At 41.7% G+C, this 22,077-nt stretch overlaps 1 protein-coding gene across 1 annotated transcript in view; it reads right to left on the minus strand.

Moving 5' to 3' along the window:
- Positions 1-771: 771 nt before the first annotated feature.
- Positions 772-22,077, minus strand: part of CCN4 (cellular communication network factor 4) — a 35,519-nt gene continuing 14,213 nt past the window's right edge. Inside the window, exons 2-5 of the mRNA XM_074897570.1 lie at positions 7,387-7,666; positions 3,620-3,877; positions 1,648-1,841; positions 772-1,136 (exon numbers count right to left, since the gene is read on the minus strand). Coding sequence (XP_074753671.1) covers positions 837-1,136; positions 1,648-1,841; positions 3,620-3,877; positions 7,387-7,666 — 1,032 coding nt within the window. The 3' untranslated portion in view covers positions 772-836. The remainder of the gene's footprint in view (positions 1,137-1,647; positions 1,842-3,619; positions 3,878-7,386; positions 7,667-22,077) is intronic.

A 22,077-nucleotide genomic window follows, 5' to 3' on the forward strand; every position in this document is an offset into this window, starting at 1 on the left:
AGGTCTGCAGAGCTCACCTAGAAGCAATACATTATCCATGGATAAGAGAATTTGTCCTGAAAATATGAGCTCTGGGGTAGTCATTTTGGATTCAAAGCATTCAGGCTATTCAAGATCAGAGCAGGTAAACTGTGAAAATGTCCCTGGCACAAGATACTCCAAGAAATCGAGGTGAGTCCAAGGAAAGCAAGACACAGAGATTCTTTGACCCAGCCTAGTGCAGTGAGAGAGTTACTCATAGCACAGAGATTTCAGGGGAAACATTCTTCTCCCTGGGCTTTTCCCATGAACTTCACCATGGTGTAGGATCAGACTAAGAATGATGAAGAGGGAGTTATAGGACTGATCTCAGTGTGACAGAGACCAGAGTCTAGTCCTGAGGGTCAGCAGCATCAAAGACTGCAGTCTAATGTGGAAAATAAAACATATATGCCAATGTTCATTTTCCAGCTTAGACCACATTATTCAGGAAATTACAGTAATGATGTCTGAATCTCATGTCAGCCATACTTTTGGTATCATACTAGTGTACTGTTCTTTCCTTTGGGCAATTAAACTACTGGCCTAATATTTAGCAGTGCCAACAGGACTGTCATTTAAGTCCTGGAATCTGTGCATAGAGGAATTTCTGGCTGCTGTTAACAGATGGAGGTCTATTATGATTGAAATTCCTGCTTGTTCAAGGCCTTTCCAAAGACAGTGTGGCAAAACAAGGAGATATAACATCCTAACTCAGGAAGAAACAAATTGTACATTGGCAGTGGATGAAGATTCTCCTTTTATTTTAAAACCTCTGTAAAATCAGAGCAATGGGTCAATTCCAGCATTCAGCCAATTTAATTAGCGATTTCAGAGTAATCGTGGTAATGAGCCAAGTCAGCAAAGATGTCATTGGGGTTCTTGCAGTTCAGGTTGCAAAAACAAGCATTGATCCACATGATTTTCCAGGAAAACTCAGTTCCATCTGGGCACTGAAACCTCACTTCAATAGTCTTGGACTTGTAGGGTGTGCAGCACCTGTTGTCTGTGCAGACACCGCAGTATTTGGGTCTATATGGACTTTTGCTCACGCATCCTGAGATGGTGTAGTTCATTGGTTCACTGGCCCTGTAGACAGCCAAGCACTTCTTCCCAGGCTAAATCAGAGAAGAACAGAAAAAAGAGACAGGTCAATATTCATTGCTGACACAGGTAGGACACACAAACCACCTGCCTGATGTTGAAAGTGTTTTGAAGTCATTAGGAAGCACTTTACAGCCCTGATCTAGAGGGCGTGACAGATTCACATGTTTAGATACATGAACCCCAAAGCTGCAAGTAGGATACTTGCAAAATACAGTTCATAGTCATGTCCAGCAGTGCACCACCGCCTTTCCACTAGCTGAGTCACAGGTCTGTCTGAACCAGCAGCAAGAACAACAGACTTGGCTTGCCTTTCCTTGGAAGGACCTTTCAGCTGGAACTAAAGCTCTCAGGGGACGGTTTTTAAACCAGCATGTGGAAGCACAGGGAGGATACATTTTTGACCACTCTGCAGCACAGTAAGTCCATGAGAAGTGCAGCCCTCAGAGGGCTGAATCCTGCCAAACAAAGGCTGACCCTGTGTCCAGGCAAAGCTCAAGGGGTGCTCAAAGAAACAGTCCCCACCTTAATGTGTTTGGTTATATCCACCTCACAGGGCCGCATGTTGCACAGGCGGCTTTCCTTCAGCAGCCGACACTGGTCGTTGTCGTTGGAAATCCTGGTGGAGATGCCCAGCCCGCAGGTCTTCGAGCAGGGACTCCAGGGCGAGGTGTGAACGATGCAGTTCTTCTGCCAGGCTTCATCCTCTCCCTCGTATGCTGCAGAGACCAGATTAACCCCACATTATTCAGCTGGGGCAGCTTTCCATATTAAACACCTTCTTCTCAGCTCATTACACATTCAGGCCACTAACTCAAATAATTAAATCACAACGAAGTGGCTCAGCATTACTGTGAACCTCCTCATCCCACCCTCTTTGCGCTGACCTACTTGTGTCAGACCCTCCAGTGCTGCAAGCGCTTGGGGCTAGGCTCATTTCTTTATTTCCCTTCACAGACTCACACAAGGGGGTCCTTGTCTGGGACCCCCAGGTGCTGCCACAATACAAACAATTACAGAAGCCTGCACCAGCCAGTGCAGAAAAGGGATGAGATCTGATCTCACCATGAAGGTTTATTTCTGAGCCCATTCAATTGATTCCATGTAGCAGAAAGTGGTTGACAGTCTTTGCGGGATGGCCAAGGGGCTTGGGAAGCAGCCACAGCCTTTCACTGGGAGGAAGAGCAGCTTGAATAGCTCTCTGGGAGCTCGGCAGCCCCTTGAAGAGGGTGAGCTCTGTTTTGAAAGCAGCTGACAACCCCAGTTCAGGTTCCTTCACAGCCTCGGCCAAAGTCCCCACTGGTCTGCAATTTACCGTGCAGCTCACAAGCAAAACTCTGATAGAAACTCTGCTGCATTAAGGTTTGTCACTAGTATATTTATTATTATATTAATTATTATATTAAATGTAATAAATGCTAGTGTCACTTCTATAAGACTTCTACTTAGAAGAAGTGAGGCAAGGAAAGCTGTGTTATGCCTGTTTTAGGACACAGGCCATGAAGACTTAAGGCCAATTTCAATAGTAGATGTTTTGAATTTGGACCTACCTCACAGTTCAAGGCTACCAGGGACAGAAGTGAGGCCTAAACTCTGGTGTTTTTATCCCACAAAATGGAGATGAAGGTTCTGTTTTGTGCAACAAAAATACACACCAAGGATTGGGAAAAAAACCCTTACCATCAAGGAACCAAAATCCTGGTTTACAACAAGCATCCTATGCCTTTTTGAGCTCTGTTTTTGTGTGATAGTCCAAAACATGGAGCTAATCTGGCTAATGTCACTCCATTGTACCATAGAGTGTTATGAGGATAAATTTAAGACATATGGCAAGGTGAGCTCATCTTAAGCATTTGAGACCATGTTTGAGACAAATGGTATCATCTCTCTGCAGTGATCCTCACTATGAATGTATGAGGAAAGAGATACCTTATGTGATACATGAACTAGGTAGTTCAATAATGTCATCAGTCCAGATTTTCTAAATAGCTATACTAACACAAAGACAATTTAGCCCAACTGGCAATGAAACTTCTACCACAATAACTGGTTTTGAGATGTTACATAAATTGGGACTACTAAGATACAGGGGCTTTAAGATCATGCTACTAAAGCAATATAATTCAGACAGAAAGCTTCTGTCCCAAATAAAACCGAGCCCATTCCGTTCTCCAGAGGGCCCAGAGTATAAAAAAAAAAAAAAAAAAAAAAAAAGGTGAAGTAAAAAGGACTTGTGACATCTTCAAATTGCCAGCAGATGTGTGCTTGTCACACAAGCATGTTTGATGAATCTCATATTGCTGCTAAGGAGCTGAAGAACACCACTGGTGTTTGCATGTCCCACCCTTCCCTACATGCTGGATAGGAGTCTCTGTGTCTTGTTCACACAAAGACTAGACACCTGCCAGGTCTGCCAGTACAAGCTGATGCTTTGGTTGTAGACTCTGAATTCAGTTGCCCAATGACAAAGGAGAGGTCCACCTCATTTCCACTGTACCTGCAGAGGAGATGTGGCGCGGAGATGTCTTCCTGATTTTCTTGGAGTCATCACAAATCCACTGCTCGCAGCACTTCCCTGCTATCTTAATCAGCTTTGGGTTTGGGCACCAAACAAGGGGAGGACGTGAGTTTGTGCACATAGGAATACAGCCCACAGCCCCGTTAATGCATGTGCAGTTGTATTTGCAGTTGGGCTGAAATGTGTCCCCATTGTTATACCTGACTCCATTGAGGACACATCCTACACCGACAATCTCTGAAAGGTAAGAAAAAGAGAGAAAGACACACAGACCACCATTAAAACAATGCTGGCAACAAACAGTGCTGATGTTTTTCTTTATCAAGCTGCTCCCTAGGCTAATGGAGCTACAGCAGAGACATGACAGTGCTACAGGGTGATGTGTTCAGTGTGATGCTGAGCCAAATGTGGTCACACCATCTAGGAAACTGTTTTCGTTCTGAATCACAGAAAAAAAAAAAAGAAAAAAAAAAGCATCTTTTAATGCTTCATGGAAAAAAGGAGTTAGAAAACAAAACAAATTTTATCCACAAATGGTCACTTAAATCATTTCATGGCATGCTGGTAAAAGTTATTCACAGTAGGAGCAATCAAAGTAATTAAAACAAATATTGAGTGAAATTTGAGGTTTTCAGGGACATAAGAGTGTACTACATGAAGCTGAAAATATGACACAGCTCTTCACAACACCTCTCTGAAGCAGAAGGGGGGAGGACAGCCAAGGTAGCAAAGGAACACCTAAAATGGCACTGGATTCCTCTATTTAGGCAACTAGATCCCACAGAGTTTATCACAGAACAGGTTACTTGGAAAATGAAGTAATACTTTATAAAGTCATGAAAATTAGCATTTGATGTTTATTTTTAAATAAAAATCACAAAAAATCTGGCTTTCTGATTGTCCATGAGCAGGAATCACATTAATTCAAATAGTAGCAGCTTTTTTGTTTCAAAGTTATGGACTGTTATTTAAAACCAGTGATAGAAATCTTCTAATGGAAAATTCAAAGTTCAGTTTCTTGTTTGGTCACATGGAGGCAGTACACATGCACTGATCAGGTTGCCTAAGTTTTAAGTTTGCCCAGAAATGGAGCTGCAATGTGTCTGCTTCAGGGCCAACACGAATAGAAATGCTGGAATAAAATTCTTCAAAAGGCTTCCTATTTTTAGAACGGGCTGAATGAAAACATCAAACACAAAGTCCTGCACAGAAAGGAGAGTTGTTGGAATTTGAAGCACAGATCCAGATCTCCAGTTCATACTCAGCTCTGATTTTGATAATGCTTCAGCCTTTGTATTGAAGAGACATCACCCAGTGCTGGAGCTAAAGCTGAGAATTCAATTAAACTTCTAGGTGTTCACATGGGTTATGACAGCTCAAGAAAATGTATTTCCTGGTGTTTTGCTACATCATATCCCTCCTGGACTGTGTTAACTCAACCTCCTGCAGGTCTCATACATCAAGAGGTTCATCATGAAAATATCCCCAAACAGACAAAGGGGCTGTTGAATGCCTTCAGGCAGAACTTTGATGAGTCTGCATCTATGATAAATTAGGGAATCTGGGAGCACATCGCTGTTCCTGACCCCACATGCACAACACTGGCCTCCCTGCCTGGTCATGTGCTCAGCACCCTGCTGTCTCTGCTGTGGTGCAGAGAAAAGCCAACATCAAAGGGAGAGCTGTAGTGACACCCAGCAGGCGCCTATCTGATGTCCAGGTGTCCTGGGACACATCTCAGCATGCCAGTACAGATACAGCTTGAATTTCCAGTTTCACTCTATTTACTTTCCCAGCACCAGTTCCTAGCTTTTTCACGATCCCTAATTTCCATACATTATATTGTTTCTGTAGTCCTGCATGCACTGGATTCTTTAGACCTTGTTTTTGGCATCCAGCTACGAAGCAAATTCCTTACAGCAGTTAGTCCCCAACACCCAGAATATGCGGTCAGGGCAGCAGCTGGTGTGCTCAGAGTGGGGTGACACAGCCTATATCTGACCCCGTGCACGAAAAAGCACATGTCAGCAGATCCTGTCACGTGCCTCCATCTGGATGCTGAAAGCAAGGGGAAGACGACAGCTTTCCATGGCAGCAGAGACAAGCCCCTTCACTTCCTAACCATGGAAAGACCCTCTCATGTCCCTCAGCTGCCATGCCACAGTGCCCCTCACCATAAATCAAAAATGTTACAAAAGAAGGCATGTGTAGTTATGGCAGTAGGGATATGAAAGTACAGATTGGGAATCCTTCCAGAACCCACTGGGGAAACTGGAGATCAATCTTCCAGTGTCACAGTGCTGTTGCTGCAGGGATACTGGATGGCTGTGATGTATGGGAGGACTACAAAAACCCCAAAAATATCCAAGTAAGAAACCAAACATTTAAATAAATAAACATGAAGCAACGTGAAGGTCTTTAAAGAGGCTTAAGAAGGCTGAGGTAGCTTTGAGACAACAACCAGCTTGTTTTCCTCCCCCAACACAGGGCCAGCTGTAACAATGTCATTCTTGACAGATGTTTGTCTAACCTGTTCTTACAAACCTCCCACGAACACTCCACACACACTGCAGACAATATATTTGAATGAGCTCATATCCTCTTTTCTTATCCTTGGATCCTTTCTAATCTTGAAGATCACTGTTCAAGCCTACAGTTCCTTGCATATATCTTCTCCTGTTGTTATTTTGCCCATATCCTACAAAACTCTGGTTAGACTGCTCTTTTTGCATGAGTGTTTTTTGTGGCTGATCTAATGCAAAGCCAAGTTAATTTCTGACAACACTTCCTATCCTTCTTCTGCTGAGGAACAGCACTCCTAGTAGCATTTCTATAAGGAACTGCCAGCTACCCTGAAACTCTTTACTCCTCAGCCTTGCCCCTTGTGAAACTTCTGCTGATTTTCTAAGTTCATTGAAGCCTACTGTTTCCAATCTTTCCTCCTTCCTGTGGATCAGTTATTCTTTCTATTTGTCTCGCAATCAGCTCTCCTCCAGGTTTCCTCCCACCTTCACATTTTCTATTAGTACCTCATTCACAGGTATATGCCAGCCTAGAAGACCTTCCCTCTAAATGTCTTTTCCCTGTTTATGAATCTAAAGCAATAACCAATATGTTCTAATAATTTGCTAAATGGTCATCATCCTTTCTGATTCAGCTATCTGTGTGGCTGTATCCATGATCCTTTCCCTTTTAATCATTCCCAGAGTGATGATTTTCAATCATTTATGAATGGATTAGACCTTAATTTGTCCCCAAGAGACTTTGCTAGGAGATGGCTCATCCCTGACCCTCTTGACAGAATATCACATGCTACCCTTCCTAGGGATCCACTACTGGCAATAAGCCAAAAGCATCTCCTTAATATCATGGTTTTCATGTAGACGCCCGTATTGCCTGTCTTTAAAGCCAGCTGTGTACCTATCCTTCCTTCATACCCACCCCACTACGCACCTCCTCCTGTTACAGGGAATACAGAATGATCTACTTTAAAATCTGAAGACCTTCAAGAGCTGGTTGCTTCTTGCTCTTGGCTTCAACCGCCTCAAAGAGCAAGAATTTGGATGCCATTTCTCATCCAGCCACTGCCCTGAGAATGAAGACAGCTATAAGGAAATGGAAGATGATGAATGAAGGAGCTGATGAGCGTACAGTCAGGTATCTAATGAGATAAATCTAAACCATTGCTCAGACTGAGGGGAGCTGCCAATGTATATCTAAGTCAAAAATATATGTACATCACTTACGTGCACATACTCCTATTTCGTACCTAGGTCTGTCTCCACTGTAGTCACAGTACAAGCCCCTGTGGAAATCACAGGTGTCGGCCTCATTGCAACTTTCTCCACGCTGCTTGGCACATGTCTTGCAGCAGTCGCAGCCGTCTGTGACCAGGCTGACTCCTACAGAGCACCGAGGTGGGGACTTCGGGCACTCGCATGGCCACTTACAGTACTGAGTCCGCGTGTAGGCCTCTGTCGTGGCGGGGACGGTGGGGGTCATGGTGGTGGAGGTCTGGGCAATGGCCTACAAACAAAGAAACACATCTTGGAGAGCATTCCAGAGAAAAGGGGGCTGCTAATCCTATTGTGATTAGTCATCAATTAAAATCCCCTCAGGTCTAAAAAGTCTGCAAGGAAACCAATGAATAAATGTCAAGAGTCGTGGAAAGGGAGCAGTCACTGCTCTCTTGTAAGCCCCTTCTGATACCAGCTGAGGGCAAATGCTCTGTAGCTTGGAACAGCATCCAAACTGCATAACCCCAGCCTGCTGGTACTCAGCCTTTTCCAGACCTCTCCTCCCTAAACAGAAGTCTCCTTCTGTGTGTGAACGTGTTAAATTCCTCTGATACATAAGAAGAAGGTGTGACATGTGTCCAGTCTGTGTCACCCTGTGGTGCTTGGCTCTGGCAGACTGTGCCACCCCATAACTGTTGTCCCTGTTGACTGAGAGATGGCTCTAGGGTCTCTTGGCTACTGAACAGCTTCCTCGCACAGCAGTCACTGCCCTTCAGGTCACCAAGCAAGATAAAGCTCATTGCGTTGCAGTGTGAAAGCACATTTGGCTTTGTGTTCCTCAGGCTAATCCATATCTGTGTGGGTCTTGCGACCAAAACATGGGATCCCATAAATTCATGAGGGGATCAGGAGATCATCACCACAGACACCCAGTCATGAACCTCTGTGTTGTGAGGATGATCTGAAACCCACAGGTCTAGCACACCATTATGGACCTCCTGAGGATATCTTCGGTCATGTCGTCTCTTCTTTCAGTAGCACTAATATCACAACTGCTTACAACGTCCTAGCACTTTTCTTGAATAGAGATGAGATTAGAGAAAAGGAAAAGACAGCCTTTGAAACCAAAATCTGTCTAACTGGCTGTGAATATCATGATGCACAAGTTCACCTACCACCCCTACAATGCAACACATATGCAGTTCAGCTTCCTGACAGAGCCCCAGTCGTAAGCAATGAAGCTACACTATGGCTATAAGATTTTTTAAAAAAATTAAAAATAATGTTTTTAAAAAATAAAAATAGAAAAGTAATGTATTTCCTCTAAGAACTCTGACAACCACCCTTATCCATCCTTCGCCGTGTCCAGACTACCACATTCAGCAGAAATGCTCTCTGTGAATCCTGAAGTAGACATGAGGCTCTTAGGTCTGTCTGTTATGGGCTCTTCTAGGTCTCATAATGCATTTCCCATGATGTTGCCCTGGCCCACACAGTCAAACAACTGGGATAATTCTGCAGTGCTTTTCCACCTATGCCTTTTGGAACATGCTTTTGTCCTACATGGAGTCACTGTGGGACCTGTAAGTCAGATGAGTGTAAGTGAAGCTTCATAATGTTAGTGTTTCTCCCATTAGCCGTACACAAATATTTGCCAGCATGGTGAGCAAGGAAGGAAAACTTTCATGGGGAAGAAACTGCCAAGTTTCTATTTCTCAATCTCCATTTCCTTGCCAAATTAAAAAACCCAAACCCAAACACCAACCTGAAAGTTAATTCAAAATCTGGTAATAGATAAAAAAATCTGATGAAGGTAAATCAAGGTAGAAAAGGGATTTCATGTAACACAGTGATGTTACTCCTGTAGACACATTCAGGACACTATTACTGAGATTATGGTGTGCTGTGGTACCTTACCTCATAGCAAAACCCACAGAGGTCAGATGTCTCTAGTCCCTGAAGGGCAAACTCTGGATGATATTTAACACCCTGGCCATGCCTGTGGTGCAGGAAGGGTGCAAATCAGCCCAGTGACAAAGCAAAGATGTGCATTTTCTACCAGGATCACTGTACAGAAAACCTGAGATACACAAGGGAGTCAAGCAGGGCACAGTAGCTCAGGCACGGAAACAAATGGGGTCATTTGCAGGCTATCAACAGCAGCCAGAACATGACCCTGCTTGGGTTCATGTGTTCCAGAAACCCTTTCTGGTGACAAGATATGAGAACTGCAAAGAATAGTGTGTAACCCTACAAAGTTTGGACAGGGAAAGTCAAGGTCTAGAGTTTACTAAGGAGTCCTATCCATTCCTGGCTATCTTGTGCTGTGCTACATATTCCCCAGTGTTTTGTCCTCTTTATAGTTTCATATGTCTCAAACAAAAGGCTTTCCACCAACTCTCCATGAAGAAAACGCCCCAACACAAGGTTTTGTGGTGAAAAGCATCCCCAAGAATTGCAGTCCCACAGTTTATAAGCTATCCATCAGGATATTTCTGAAAAGCCCTTTTACTGTCTTCTACAACTTCTTTGCTAGCAGACTCAAATTTTATTAAACTACATTTCTAAACCTGCTACTGCTGTATCTGAAAGTGTATTTAAGTATCTTAGTAATTAGTTACCCTGTATTTGGAACACTAAATTGTTAACACACTGCTAATCACTGCCAAATAGGCAATATGTTTGCTCTGGGCATAATTCCCAATTCCATTAAGGCCCTCTTTACAAACAGTTGGCCTTAAAGTTGGCTTAAAATCACATTTAAATTCATGTTTAAACTAAAACACAGCAATATAATTTACTTCTACTTTAAGGCTCCTTGATGGTGCCAAAGCTGTTAAAAGAGGAACATTCAGATCAATGAAAAGCCCTGGCCTTGTAATAGTAGTGTTTCTCATTCCACTCACAATAATTTTAGTAGGTGCGATAACCTGTCACTTGAGAAGAGAGGCCTTTTCAAGTGCAATAAACTTGTTTACTTTGTTGCTGATCATTAAAAAAGTGCTTAATAACCAAATCCAGATACAGACAAAAGTCACACAGCTATTTAAAGAGATCATTGCCATGGCCCAACCCTGTAAGTAAATCCCTTCACAGTCCCTTGTTTCTATTGTCAACATCTTCTACCCTGTGTAGATATAAAAGTGTTTGTGAATCAACACACGTAACAAAGAGGAACCCTGCTAGTCCTACGGTTTTAGTCAATATGTGAAGGACTGAGGCTGAATTCTTGTAAAGGACTGGGTAGCTGGGAGCCATTCGATGGCTTGTGATAGGCAGGAATTTAGATTAAATTATTTAACAGCCCTTCCTCTAGGTTTAAGGCATGAGCTGGCCAAGGAAGCTTTTCAAGTGTCCTCATAGTGGCTAGCTGTTGTAGTTCTTGGACGTGCCAGCTGAGATGTCCAGGGTAGGGACGAGTAAGCCAAAGGAAAGACACTTAGTGTGGGCTACATAAGCATCTTCAAATAATCAGTGTGGACAGGCATCAAGATACTATGACTCGCATATTTTACAAATAGGGAAGGCATGGCGGGATGGGAGGGGCATCATGTCCCAGGCTCCGTTGCCACCCAACCAAAACCCAACCTTTGGAAACTGTCATCCACTGGACACTAGAACAAGTGCACAGCTTGTACAGGCACTCCTCCTTTCCCTTCCTAAGTCCCTCAGAACGTCTCAGGGAGAAACAATTCTGTAGATTTAAAAAATTCTTGGCTTTTCCCTTTCCACAGTCAGTTGTCATCAATGGAATATCTATATCCCTTTGGAAAAGTCATTAAGCCCTACTATTTCAATGTCCCTAACCTTCTGGGATATAGACACTTTCCTATTAATAGGTATGATGTTAAGACATGATTAATAATGCTTTATAAATACCACAATAACACTAACTCTTTCCACAGGTGCTATCAACAGGAAATCCCATTGTAATGGCCTTCATCAATAGTCATCCTTAAATAGAAAAAACAACCAACCAAACAAAAAACCCTCATGTAATTTAAGGTTTTAGGAATCATGTCTTTATGCTCAATATAACGTACAGGAGGGCAATGGTTTTGTGAGAAATACAAACTGAGAGTGAAAAGAAACTTAACACCAAAAAGCGCAGTGGTGTGGATTTGACAAGTTTATTTTAAAATGTCAGAACGATAAAAGAATGTGCCTGCTAAGAAATTAATTTTTACAGGTATGGGTAATTAACTTGTTTTGTATAATTACTCTTCAATCTAGGGGGTCTACAGATTTGTTATGTTGGATGCTGAGGAGAAAATATAGTTATTCATGAGATCTAATTTTGCTGCTTTTGGAGGTACAAGCCCATTCTCATTAAAACAAGATGAAGCTTTTCTCACCCTGCCATGGCTGATAACTCTATTAAAGTCTCTCCTGATTTACGTTTGGCAAGCTCCAAAATTGCTTTCTTTTTGCATTTGCAGAGAATAGCATTTCCCTAGCAAAAAATTTCCAGCTAATTTCCATGTTCACATTCAAGAGAAGAGAAGGAGAAACTAAAATATTACTCACTGCCTGCTATGGTCACAAATTCAATATTTTTAATAGCCATGACTTTTATTACCCAAGCCTTAAAAATACAAAATGGATAGCAGCATGTTCTACCTACTGGTAAACTATATTTTCAAATTGTTGGAAAATACTGTAACTGTAAGTTAGTTTTAGTTTTGAAAACTGGAAAGACCAAGCTAGAGTATGAATTTAGTGCATACAGTCCAAACTGCAAGCCAGATATATAGATATATATATATATAGCAGCACTTTTACATAATTCATGAGGAAACCTCCAGCTTTGCTTTTAAGCAGCAAAACCCTAGATGCATTGCAATATACTCCTTTGCTTCCAGTTTTTACAGGTGTTTAAAAATATATTCATGTGTATTGATTTCAATGTTTTAGTGCTGCAAGATCTTATTCTTAAAGACTTTTTCTTTCAAGAATTTTTCTCGTCACGATGAGCAGCATGAAGGTAGGGAGAAGCTATCCATGTTCTCTCCCTCCAGTATATTGATGGTAAAAAGTCCATAAAAGATGGTGACTTCTAAACTCAATTCCTCTGGCTATTGGCAGAGCTGGAGAAATGGTTATGAGAAGTTGGCAGATAGACATCTGCTCAGATCATAGTACCTTATCACCTCCTGCTGTTTTCTCCTTGATGGTAATTTGCTCTAAAAGAAGGACTTCTGAGCTCACTCTTATCTGCACAAGCTGCATTTTGCAGGGCAGATGCCATTGGGTGGACTTCTAATTTCCCACAGTAGAACACATTAAAGGAATATTTTTAACCTATATTTCTGATACTGCCTTTCTGAGTAAATCCCAGGTATCACTGGTGGAGGGATACAATGTGATCTGGATTATCCACTGTCCTCCATCTCTGACACATTCACAAGAGAAAACAGTCAGTGAGGAAATGCTTATTAAAATGCCCTCTTTACTACTATGTGATCAAACCAGCTGATTTGTGGACTGACCCAAACATCCTTATCGGCCTTAGTTCATGCACCAAGGCCTGACAGCATCAGCCTGTCACTGTTTAGAAATAACTCCAGATTTTGCAGTTTGGCTGTTCTAAACAGGGACACTAAAGGGAAAAGCACAACTTTAAGCAGACACCTAGGGATGCTTCTCCCAGGAAAGGCATTTGTACTCTCTCTGCCAGATGACACATCTACTTTCTCCTGGTTCCACCTACTGGCTGAACTGTTTAGACACCACAAGCAGAAATGCCTGTACAGCCAAGTCCAACACCATGTACCACCCTAAATGTTCCCATTAACCAAAATTATTTTAAAAGGCACCCCAGGAGACCCACATCCACATTCACAGAGTTGCAAACATCCTAATACTAACCTGATGTAGCACAATTCCCGGGGGAACACGGTTTGTGGAGCTTAACAAAGAAGTAAAAATGAAAAGACAAAACGAAATACAAATAATCTATTAAATAAAGCCCTGTACCCTCCCATCCCTCAGTTGCATCTCTGGGCAAGCATAGAGACTGCTTTGTTTCATCCCAGAACAGACAGAGGTTAACAACTTATAATGCATGTCGGAGAGATGGGCACATTAGCAATGAAAAATGACCTGGCTTACATCAGTGGGCTTAAACCAGGCCCTCAAGGTAGAAGTTTGTTTCTTGTTCTTGTTTCTTTCTCAGTTGGAGCTTCTGAGCTGACTACTAATGAATATTTGCATCATTTTTACACCCAAACCAGATGGGTCGAAAAAGAGCCGGTTCTTACAGCAAAATCAGTAGTAATCACAGTACCAGCAGGACTTCCTCACCATTATGCTTTTGTTACAAATCTTTAAGTCCCCATGAATGATCATAAACTATCACAAGGTAATACTAGTGACAAGTCAGCTAGCATCAGGACAGAGATATAAATCAGATTTTGCACGACATGTGATGGTAAGAGGAAAATATTCAGGGCTCAGCTTCCTCAGAGCATGCATGAGCTCCTAGATACCTCATTAAAATTGATCCCAGACATGAAATCTACAGAACATATTGTAAAATAACAGACTCTGAACCCAGAAAATATAAGACAGTTTTATAGATGTCAGGTGCCAGCTGGATTTATTCTTGCTGTGCGCTGTAGGCTGAGCAGAAAGGAACATTCTGCATGAAGCATTACATTCAATAGCCTAAGAAAATAAAATATCCACAGTGAATCAACCATTAATATTTCTGTGGATCTCACAGGAGTGATGAACAATCAACTTCTCACAACTTTATTTTGGGAAATGTATCTGTGGGAAGAATGTAGGCAGATGTTTGGAGTAGTCTTTTCTAACTTAGTTTAGACAATTACAGAGTAAAGATTACATACATTCACCTCTTTGCCAAAATACTGCTTATACTGGCAAACTCAGTGTGGCCTCACATTTTCTTCACATTTTTCCATGGAGTGTTCAGAGGGAAAGATCTTTCCCATTAGAAAGAAACCTGATGTTTCATAAGTGTTGTCCCAGTAAAAGTAGCAATTTTTGGACATCATTAACAAATTGACACCACAGGCTCCACTAATCAGGATATTAAACAGCATCGTTTCTGCATTCTAGGAACATTTTAATGTCTTGTTCTGCACATGTTCAGTTTGTGCAGCTAATGAACTCATCCAGTGAAACTAGCTTGAACTAGAGTTTGAAAAGTAACAGGGAACATCTGGAGGAGCAAAGAAAAGTCTCCAGAAGAGACAAGCAGACAGACTTCAATTTTAGGAAAGTGGAAAGAGTGGAAAGTGCATTGGGACCATCCAAGGTCACAGGGCTACAAACCATCCTAAAACTGAACAGAAACGGATGTTGACATATGAGCCACAAGCTGGGTAACAAAAGCGGTATCACAGTTCCAGCTCCCAGACAAGAGTAGACTGCTTTGGCAGAGATTTTACTTTGAAGTTAGCCATGTTCTGTATTCGCTTATCTCCTGTTTTTCAGTCATGGCCTTGAAATCAAAAGGAAGATGCTTTCTGTCCTCTAACTCACCTGGGGACACTCTATCCCAAGCTGGGCAAAAAAGTGAAGTAAGTAAAATTAAGAAGCTCAACTTATTTATTTTTTTCCCCATGGCAAGAACAGCACAGATTTCATGGCATTTTTCAAAATCATCTTGGCTTTAATGATTTTTCTTATAGAAATGGAAATCTGCATTTTCAAGTATCAAAATTTTCTTGTTTCTGTTCCAATGCAGAGCATTTTGACTTAGAACAACTTTTCATTTTAAAATTTCATTATTTAAATTCTGAAATCTGAAACAGTTTGTTTGTCATAATATAATTTGCTGATGAACTGATGAAGTTACACATCCCTATTTTCTTTAGATAGCAATTTTCCTCCCATGTCAAGTTTCCACTGATATTTTCTCCTAGCTTTGCTTTTCCAAGTTGATCACTTTGTTTTCCAGCTGTCAAAGTGTCTTCCCCCTTTAAATCCATACTAAGGGCTCTTATTTTGCCAATGTTTAATACTTTGTTTAGACAGAATATGGAAAAGAATCTGGACTTGGTGATATCTCAGCAGATTAATCCACTTCCTGGATTACAGTTTTGAACCCTCACTTTAAATGGGATATCAAGGAAATGTCAGCCCAGAAGACAACAACCAAGATGGTCAGAGACCTAAAGGTCATGACTCAGGACAAGATGCTGAGTAAGATGAGCTTGCCTAGTCTGGTAAAGAAGTTAATGGGTGATCTAGGGATCAATCCACCCTTCTCAGTGGTAGCAGAGAGTATACTAATGGGCAGCAGTCACAAAATGTTGATGGGGAGATTTAGTCTGAACACCAGGAAGGCAACTTCTTCACTAGAAAAGAAGTGTGACATGGGGACATGTCACCCAGGGAGGCTCTGAATTCTCCATCCTCAGCTGTTGGATTAAAGACCTCCAGAGGGCACTGACAATCAGCGTTTCTGTCAGCCTGTGAGGGCATACCTTGCCGAAACCACACGTGGAATGTGCCCATAAACCCAACCAACCAAAGTTCAGTCCTGCATTGTGCCACCTAAAGTCTGGTTTTGGCACAGAGAAAGAAAAACTAACCTTTTTGTTCAATGCTGCATTTAATGCAGACAAATGAATTCTATTTTGCAGGTCTATTCCCTCGCTTATCATGAGCACAGCCAAAAATGCTATTTGGCAGCTAATTATTTTACCTGATAACAGGAAACCTACCAGAAGTCTGCTTTTGTAGCTGGAAGATTTCAAGATAATTGAAAGAAAGAGAAGTTGCTGTTACTGCTACTTTAATGGCCTCTTTGGAACACATGGCATGCATGGCTTCATCCAAAAAAACATAACTGCCATTTAATATAGTGTTGTATCATTATATCAAAGGCACCTCAAGACTCTCAATGAAAGATGAGCAGTAAGACTGCATTGCTACATCCCTGTGGTTAAGTGAAAAACACATGGAGCCTACAACTTGTCTGAATAAACAGCAGCACTTCCAGGTAGAGTCCCATTGTGAAAGGATATTTTTGTGCCAAGAATGGCATATTTTGGTAACTGTAGCTTATAGTATTTTATGAGATCTGTTACACAGAGAATGCAGATGGAAGACATGTAGGTCAGCAACATCCTTAGGGCCAACAGAAGATGCCAGACCTTTGCACATTCTAGGAGGACCTGAATCTAATTCAGAGTCTGATTGCAGAACATTAGGACCCAGTTTGGAATGATATATATTACCTTACCCTTTGCCAGGCAAAATCATAACAAAAGTCTCTTGTAGCATCTGAAGTGAGTTAGCTCTGAATGTGCAGAGTGATCAGCAAAGCAGCGTTTGTACATTTGGAGAAAAGGCATCCACATCAATATCTGCCACAGCCTGGTCATCTGATCTGGGTACAGTCTGGCCATATTTCTGTGAGGAAAGCAGCTTTTCTTCACAGAATCGTGGAATCTAAATGTTCAGCCAGAGTCTGACTAGTGTCTGAGGCTGTTTCTAGAAAACCAAATGGGAAACCACCGAAACCCATAGTGGGAAAGGGGTATCATCAGATTGGATTTTACACTAAACATCAGAAAAGAATAATGGTAATACTGCAATTCTAAGTACCAACAATGCCAAACCCCGTCCATGTGTTTGCTGTGTTGCACTTACAATGGCAAGTCTTGTGCTTTGGTCCCCACTTCTCTGCATGGCCCCACTTAGCTCTACTGCTTCTGGCTCCATCCTCTCTTTCATTTCTCACTACAGAGAGAGCCTGAGGGCATGGGGACCACTTCTCTGCTTCAGCAGTGAGGATGTGGAGAAACCAAATGCAACCCCTTCTTTTTTTCTCCTGGACTACAACACTTATTCCTCTTCCCAGCCAAGTGCCAAAGCAGAGCTGCAGTATATAGAGTTCACAAATGATGAGAAGACATTACAGTAGGTCTTTTAGTCCTAAAGAGGAGAAAGAGTTACGAGAAAGGTGGGAAAAAGAAGAACCTGCAGGATTCACCATTGAGTAACATCTTCCTCAGTTAAGATCAAGTCCCATTCAAACCAGACAGAATGGGAACAAGAGATTAAGTGAAAGATGAGAGATGCAGAACCTCCATCAGACTCCAGAAACCCCACTGCCCCTTGTTCAACATGTATAATAATATTGCTATAATTGGATGCCTTGTGATACTTTCACATGTGTATTGTGAAAAATTCAGCTGATATCACCCACCATGAGATCCCCTGAGAATAAACAGATTAACTTCCAAGTATCATGGACTAATGCTCATTGCACTGAACCTCCCATACCCAGAAACATCTGTGCAAGAGTCTACTAAATCATTGCTGTACACTGCATGCAGATAGAAAGGAGTACATGACGTACCAAACAGTGGAAAACAAATTCCTGTGATTGGTACAGGTGATATGAAGTTACTGGTAATTTTATGGCAAATACAGGGAGTTTAGTTTCCTTTTATAGGGCTACAGCAGTGTAAAGCAACCTTAACCTCTGTCTATGAAATTCAGACTGTTTTCTAAAAAATCTGGGTATTACTAGGAAAGGGATTGATCACACTAATTTGGACAGATACAGGAAAGACTGAAGAGATGGCAAGAGCGGCCTCCTCATCAGTGACTGTGAACAGCGTGCAATGTGATGAGAGAAAACCCAGGGGTGTAAAGGAAGTATTCATAGTGTTAAAAACTTACTGAGCTAGAAACAGTAGTATTTAAATTAAGGAAGGGAAACAGGAGTTGAAGATGGTGGGATGCATCCAGACAGCAAGAGGTTTGACTGATGTTCTGAACAAGTGCCAGGCATCTGGAAATCTCTGAAAACAGGACCGTGGGGATACTAAGATACATGGGGGAAAAATGAGTGTTGTTAACACCCTGAGGGTGCAGAGGCGAAAGAGACTCACATAATCAGGAGACAAACCACAAAACCTCCCTGCAAGTTAAAGTCATATGAAATGGTTAAGTCAGGGTCAGGGGCAAACCACAAACATGAAATAACTGGAGTGCCCATGTTGTCACAAAGAGGAAACAGCTCTGAACACCTTCTACCTCCTCCCCCATCAAACTCAGCAGGCATCTTGTCAGTGGGGCAGAAACAGTGCCATGGCCTATGCTACTTTTAATGGTTAAGTTTTCTGTCTTCACTATTTCATAAATCCCTCTGCCTCTTTCAAAATCCTAGATAATATTTCCATTACATTTCTCTGAGTGCTATAAACCGATTCACACAAATAGATCTATATCCAAATAATCTACTTCAGGTTCAGGGATCTGAAGGAAAGTATAAAACGATACACAGCACAGAGCAGATGCTGCTTTAAATCACTTCCTCAAGGAATTTAAGTATTGAATTCCCTGGGGACACATTCTGTTCCTACTCTGTTTTCTTCCTAAAGCTGATATCAAGCTTTTAACCATATCACAGGGTACCAATGTCAAACAACTGACTCTTAAAATTCCCCACAACAGATTTAATTAGACATTTTGTCACTGTGTCTTTGAATGTGCCGAAAAGGATTTCAGAAAGGAAATCTGAAGTCTAATGCAACAGTGATATCTGATGTCTGAAAAGAGGAGCAAGCAGCAGAATACTAAGCACACACTTGTGAGCACTTTTTTATTCTGACTTAAAAAGTAGAAATCCACAGAACAAAAAAAACACAGACACACAAAAAAAGGACTAAAGTATTTCAAATAAAACCAGTAAATTCAATAGAAATGTAGCTGCAAGCTCTGGATGAGTTCAGATGTACAGAATATGGCTGGAAGGGAGTCTGCACCCATACACACCAGGTAGACAGCAAGCCAGAAACATGGTGACCTATAAACTAGAGAAATAATGAATTGCTGTAAGCTCATGTTAGAAGCTAAAGTGAGATCAGCACAAATGACCTTGCCAAATTTCTGATGAGGTCATTTAGCAGGAGTGTGGTGATTAGCTCAAGGCCTCCTTTTCCCAGGCTTTGCGGAGCTTATCTGCCCCAAGTCCTGGAACAAACCCAGCCTAACTGAAGGAATTTACTAGCTTAACATGTGGAGCAGAGTATACATGCCAAAACATGTATACAAAGACCCTACACACAGATGATATTGGAGATCATGAGGGCTAAAGTTATGAGGATGGCAGAAACCAGTCAATAAATCTGGAATCTGTTAACTTTTCTAGATGATAGTCAAGACCCTGAGGTAGATAGGAGTAAAGGTTTTGTAAGCAGAAAGGAGGAGACTGCACATTAAGTACACTCAGTATACTCATCATTGGATATACCAGATCCAGGACACTCCTGTGCTGGGGTTTTTTATGATCTGTTACAAGAGACAAGCCTGCTCAAATAGTTTGTAGTCTACCAAACAGAGAAGGACAGAATGAAGCAGCTTCTTTCTTTGACATCTAGGAAACTCAGATCTAGTGATATTCTTACCCAGACACTCAGCTCATTGCCAGTGACAGTCAGAGTCAGGTGTGCAATACATACCGTACCTGAGCCTAAGGGATATGCAAAAGGTCATTGGAAGTCTACAAGCTGAATGGCATCTAGTATGAAACGGATAAACCCTTAAAGCTGGCACCAATCTGACATAAATGAGTTCTTCATAAGAGACTCTGACCTTTCTGGGGATCATGTTAGAAATCAATGCCATCACTGCTTTCTGTCAAATGAAAAAAAATAATAAAGCAATTCCAAAGAGGTCATCTAATAAGACAAAGCTTTACCAGCAGGGAAAACCATGAAGCATGTTTATACTGTTATTAATTTTTTGAATGCTGCCATTAACTTCACCTGAGCTACAGTCTAAACCAATCAATCTCCACTTCTTTCTTAAGGAAAAACCCATGCTGTTTTCAAGTCAAGTGCATCAGGAGGGCAACATTTTGGAGTACACAGACATTTGAGGGACAATTCATCCCATTAAAGGCAGAAAAAGAAATTTTTCTTCTCAGTGAATGAAGAAACTAGTCAGTTCTTAAACAACCAAGAGGATATCTGGTCAGCTTTCCCTCAGAAAAGTCAAGAAAGAAAAAATTCATTTGACAAGACATATTCACTTTTCTTTATCTAGGAGCATAGCTGAGAGAAGAGGAGAGTGGGAGGAAATCAGTTTTGATTGGGACCTGGAGGTGGAAATGCAGTAAGGCATAATTACAAATAAGACTACTAAAATGAGCCAGTGTAAGCAGCTTGCTTTCAACGACAGTTGCTTAAGAGAAGTTCCTTTCTAATGTAGACCACATAGCCACACGGTTATTGCACATAGGTGCATCTTGTTTGCTGCTTATAGTCACTGCAAAGGATAAATGGCAGCCACAACAGCGTGACTAAAAGATGAATGCCTTAAAAGAATATTGATGCTAATGAAAGGCAGATGATTTGCACAGTCAAATTAATTTAGTGACAGTCAACAAATAAAAACTACTGACAATCAAACACATATGCACAATGGCTCCAGAAATGTCCCTGAGCAAATCACCAACTCACTGTCCAGTGTTGTAAAAGATTGCAAATCTGGTTATAAGCAGCCACCACAGTTGCAACACACTCAGTAGATCAGTGGGATCTTTTGCACTAGTGAGATGCCGTGTAAAGGGCCCTACTGTCCTCAGCTTCTCTGGGCAACTAGCTGTGCTCACAGCTGCTGGATGCAAACCCTGAACCCCTCTCTGCTGACAACAGAGGAGAAGATCATTGCGCTGACGACACAAGACAATAACTACTCTAAATAATAAAATCCCTAACTTTAGGGCTGCTAAAGGTGGAGAAGGTAAACTCTAGATTGAAGGACTAGGGTATGACTCTGTTATTTGAACTAAGCTTTTAGCCTCTCTGTGTCTGCAGAACAGAGGTGGTAATGCTTCTTTTGCTACCAGAAACAAACTCTGAAGATTGTGAGCTGTGCAGACCACGGAGGAACATGCAGCTGCCATCCAGGGAGATGGCAGCCATAGGATAAGGGCAAGGGATATCCAAGAGACTTCCTCTATGAAGGTATCAATAGGGATAGGGAGAGGTAGGAAAACCAGAGCTGCTAAAAGGGCTACAGGCCTATGGCTATGCTGGTGATGTGCCTGGGAAGGACAGATTTCTATCCACTCAACCATAGAAATTCAGAATTCAGATCGTAGCATATGAATTTTGGTGAATATGACTTTCAGAGGTGTCTGGAGGACTTCAGGTGCAGGGGCACACCACAGCTGAGCACCTTCAACCCATTTACTTTAGCAGAAAGACAAGGTTTCTTCATTTGTTCACATAAGAAGAACAGTGATCTGACAGACAGCATATTTCTCAGCCTCAGTATACTTATAGCTCCACACAAGTAGCAGAGAGGTTTCATTCGTGATGCCACAGCCAGACGCAGCTAGGTCCCCACCAACGAGTGTGATACCACCAACGTCATCAATTAAATAACCATATAACACCAGAATGAAAACAGACACAGATGAGATGAAGATTTTGTTCTGCTATGAAGGGCTGATATAACTTTGGCACATAATTTATCCCAAGCTGAAGTCCAGTAGACACTTTCTCATCTCATGTAATAAAAATTTTCTTTACAGAATTTTTGTACATCAGTCTTCTGCTAATGCCCTTGCAGGGAATTTTTTAATTTAATTGTAATTATTGTGAATTAAACTTAGAAGGTCTAATTACTTTCTCCTCCATGAACACCATGCCAGAAAGTGAGGGTTGCAAAGGAGAGAAGTGTTTTCAGCAAAAGCAAGAGGAA

This window comes from Athene noctua, chromosome 2 (genome assembly GCF_965140245.1).
Source record: "Athene noctua chromosome 2, bAthNoc1.hap1.1, whole genome shotgun sequence".
In the NCBI taxonomy this organism is placed as follows: Eukaryota; Metazoa; Chordata; class Aves; order Strigiformes; family Strigidae; genus Athene; species Athene noctua.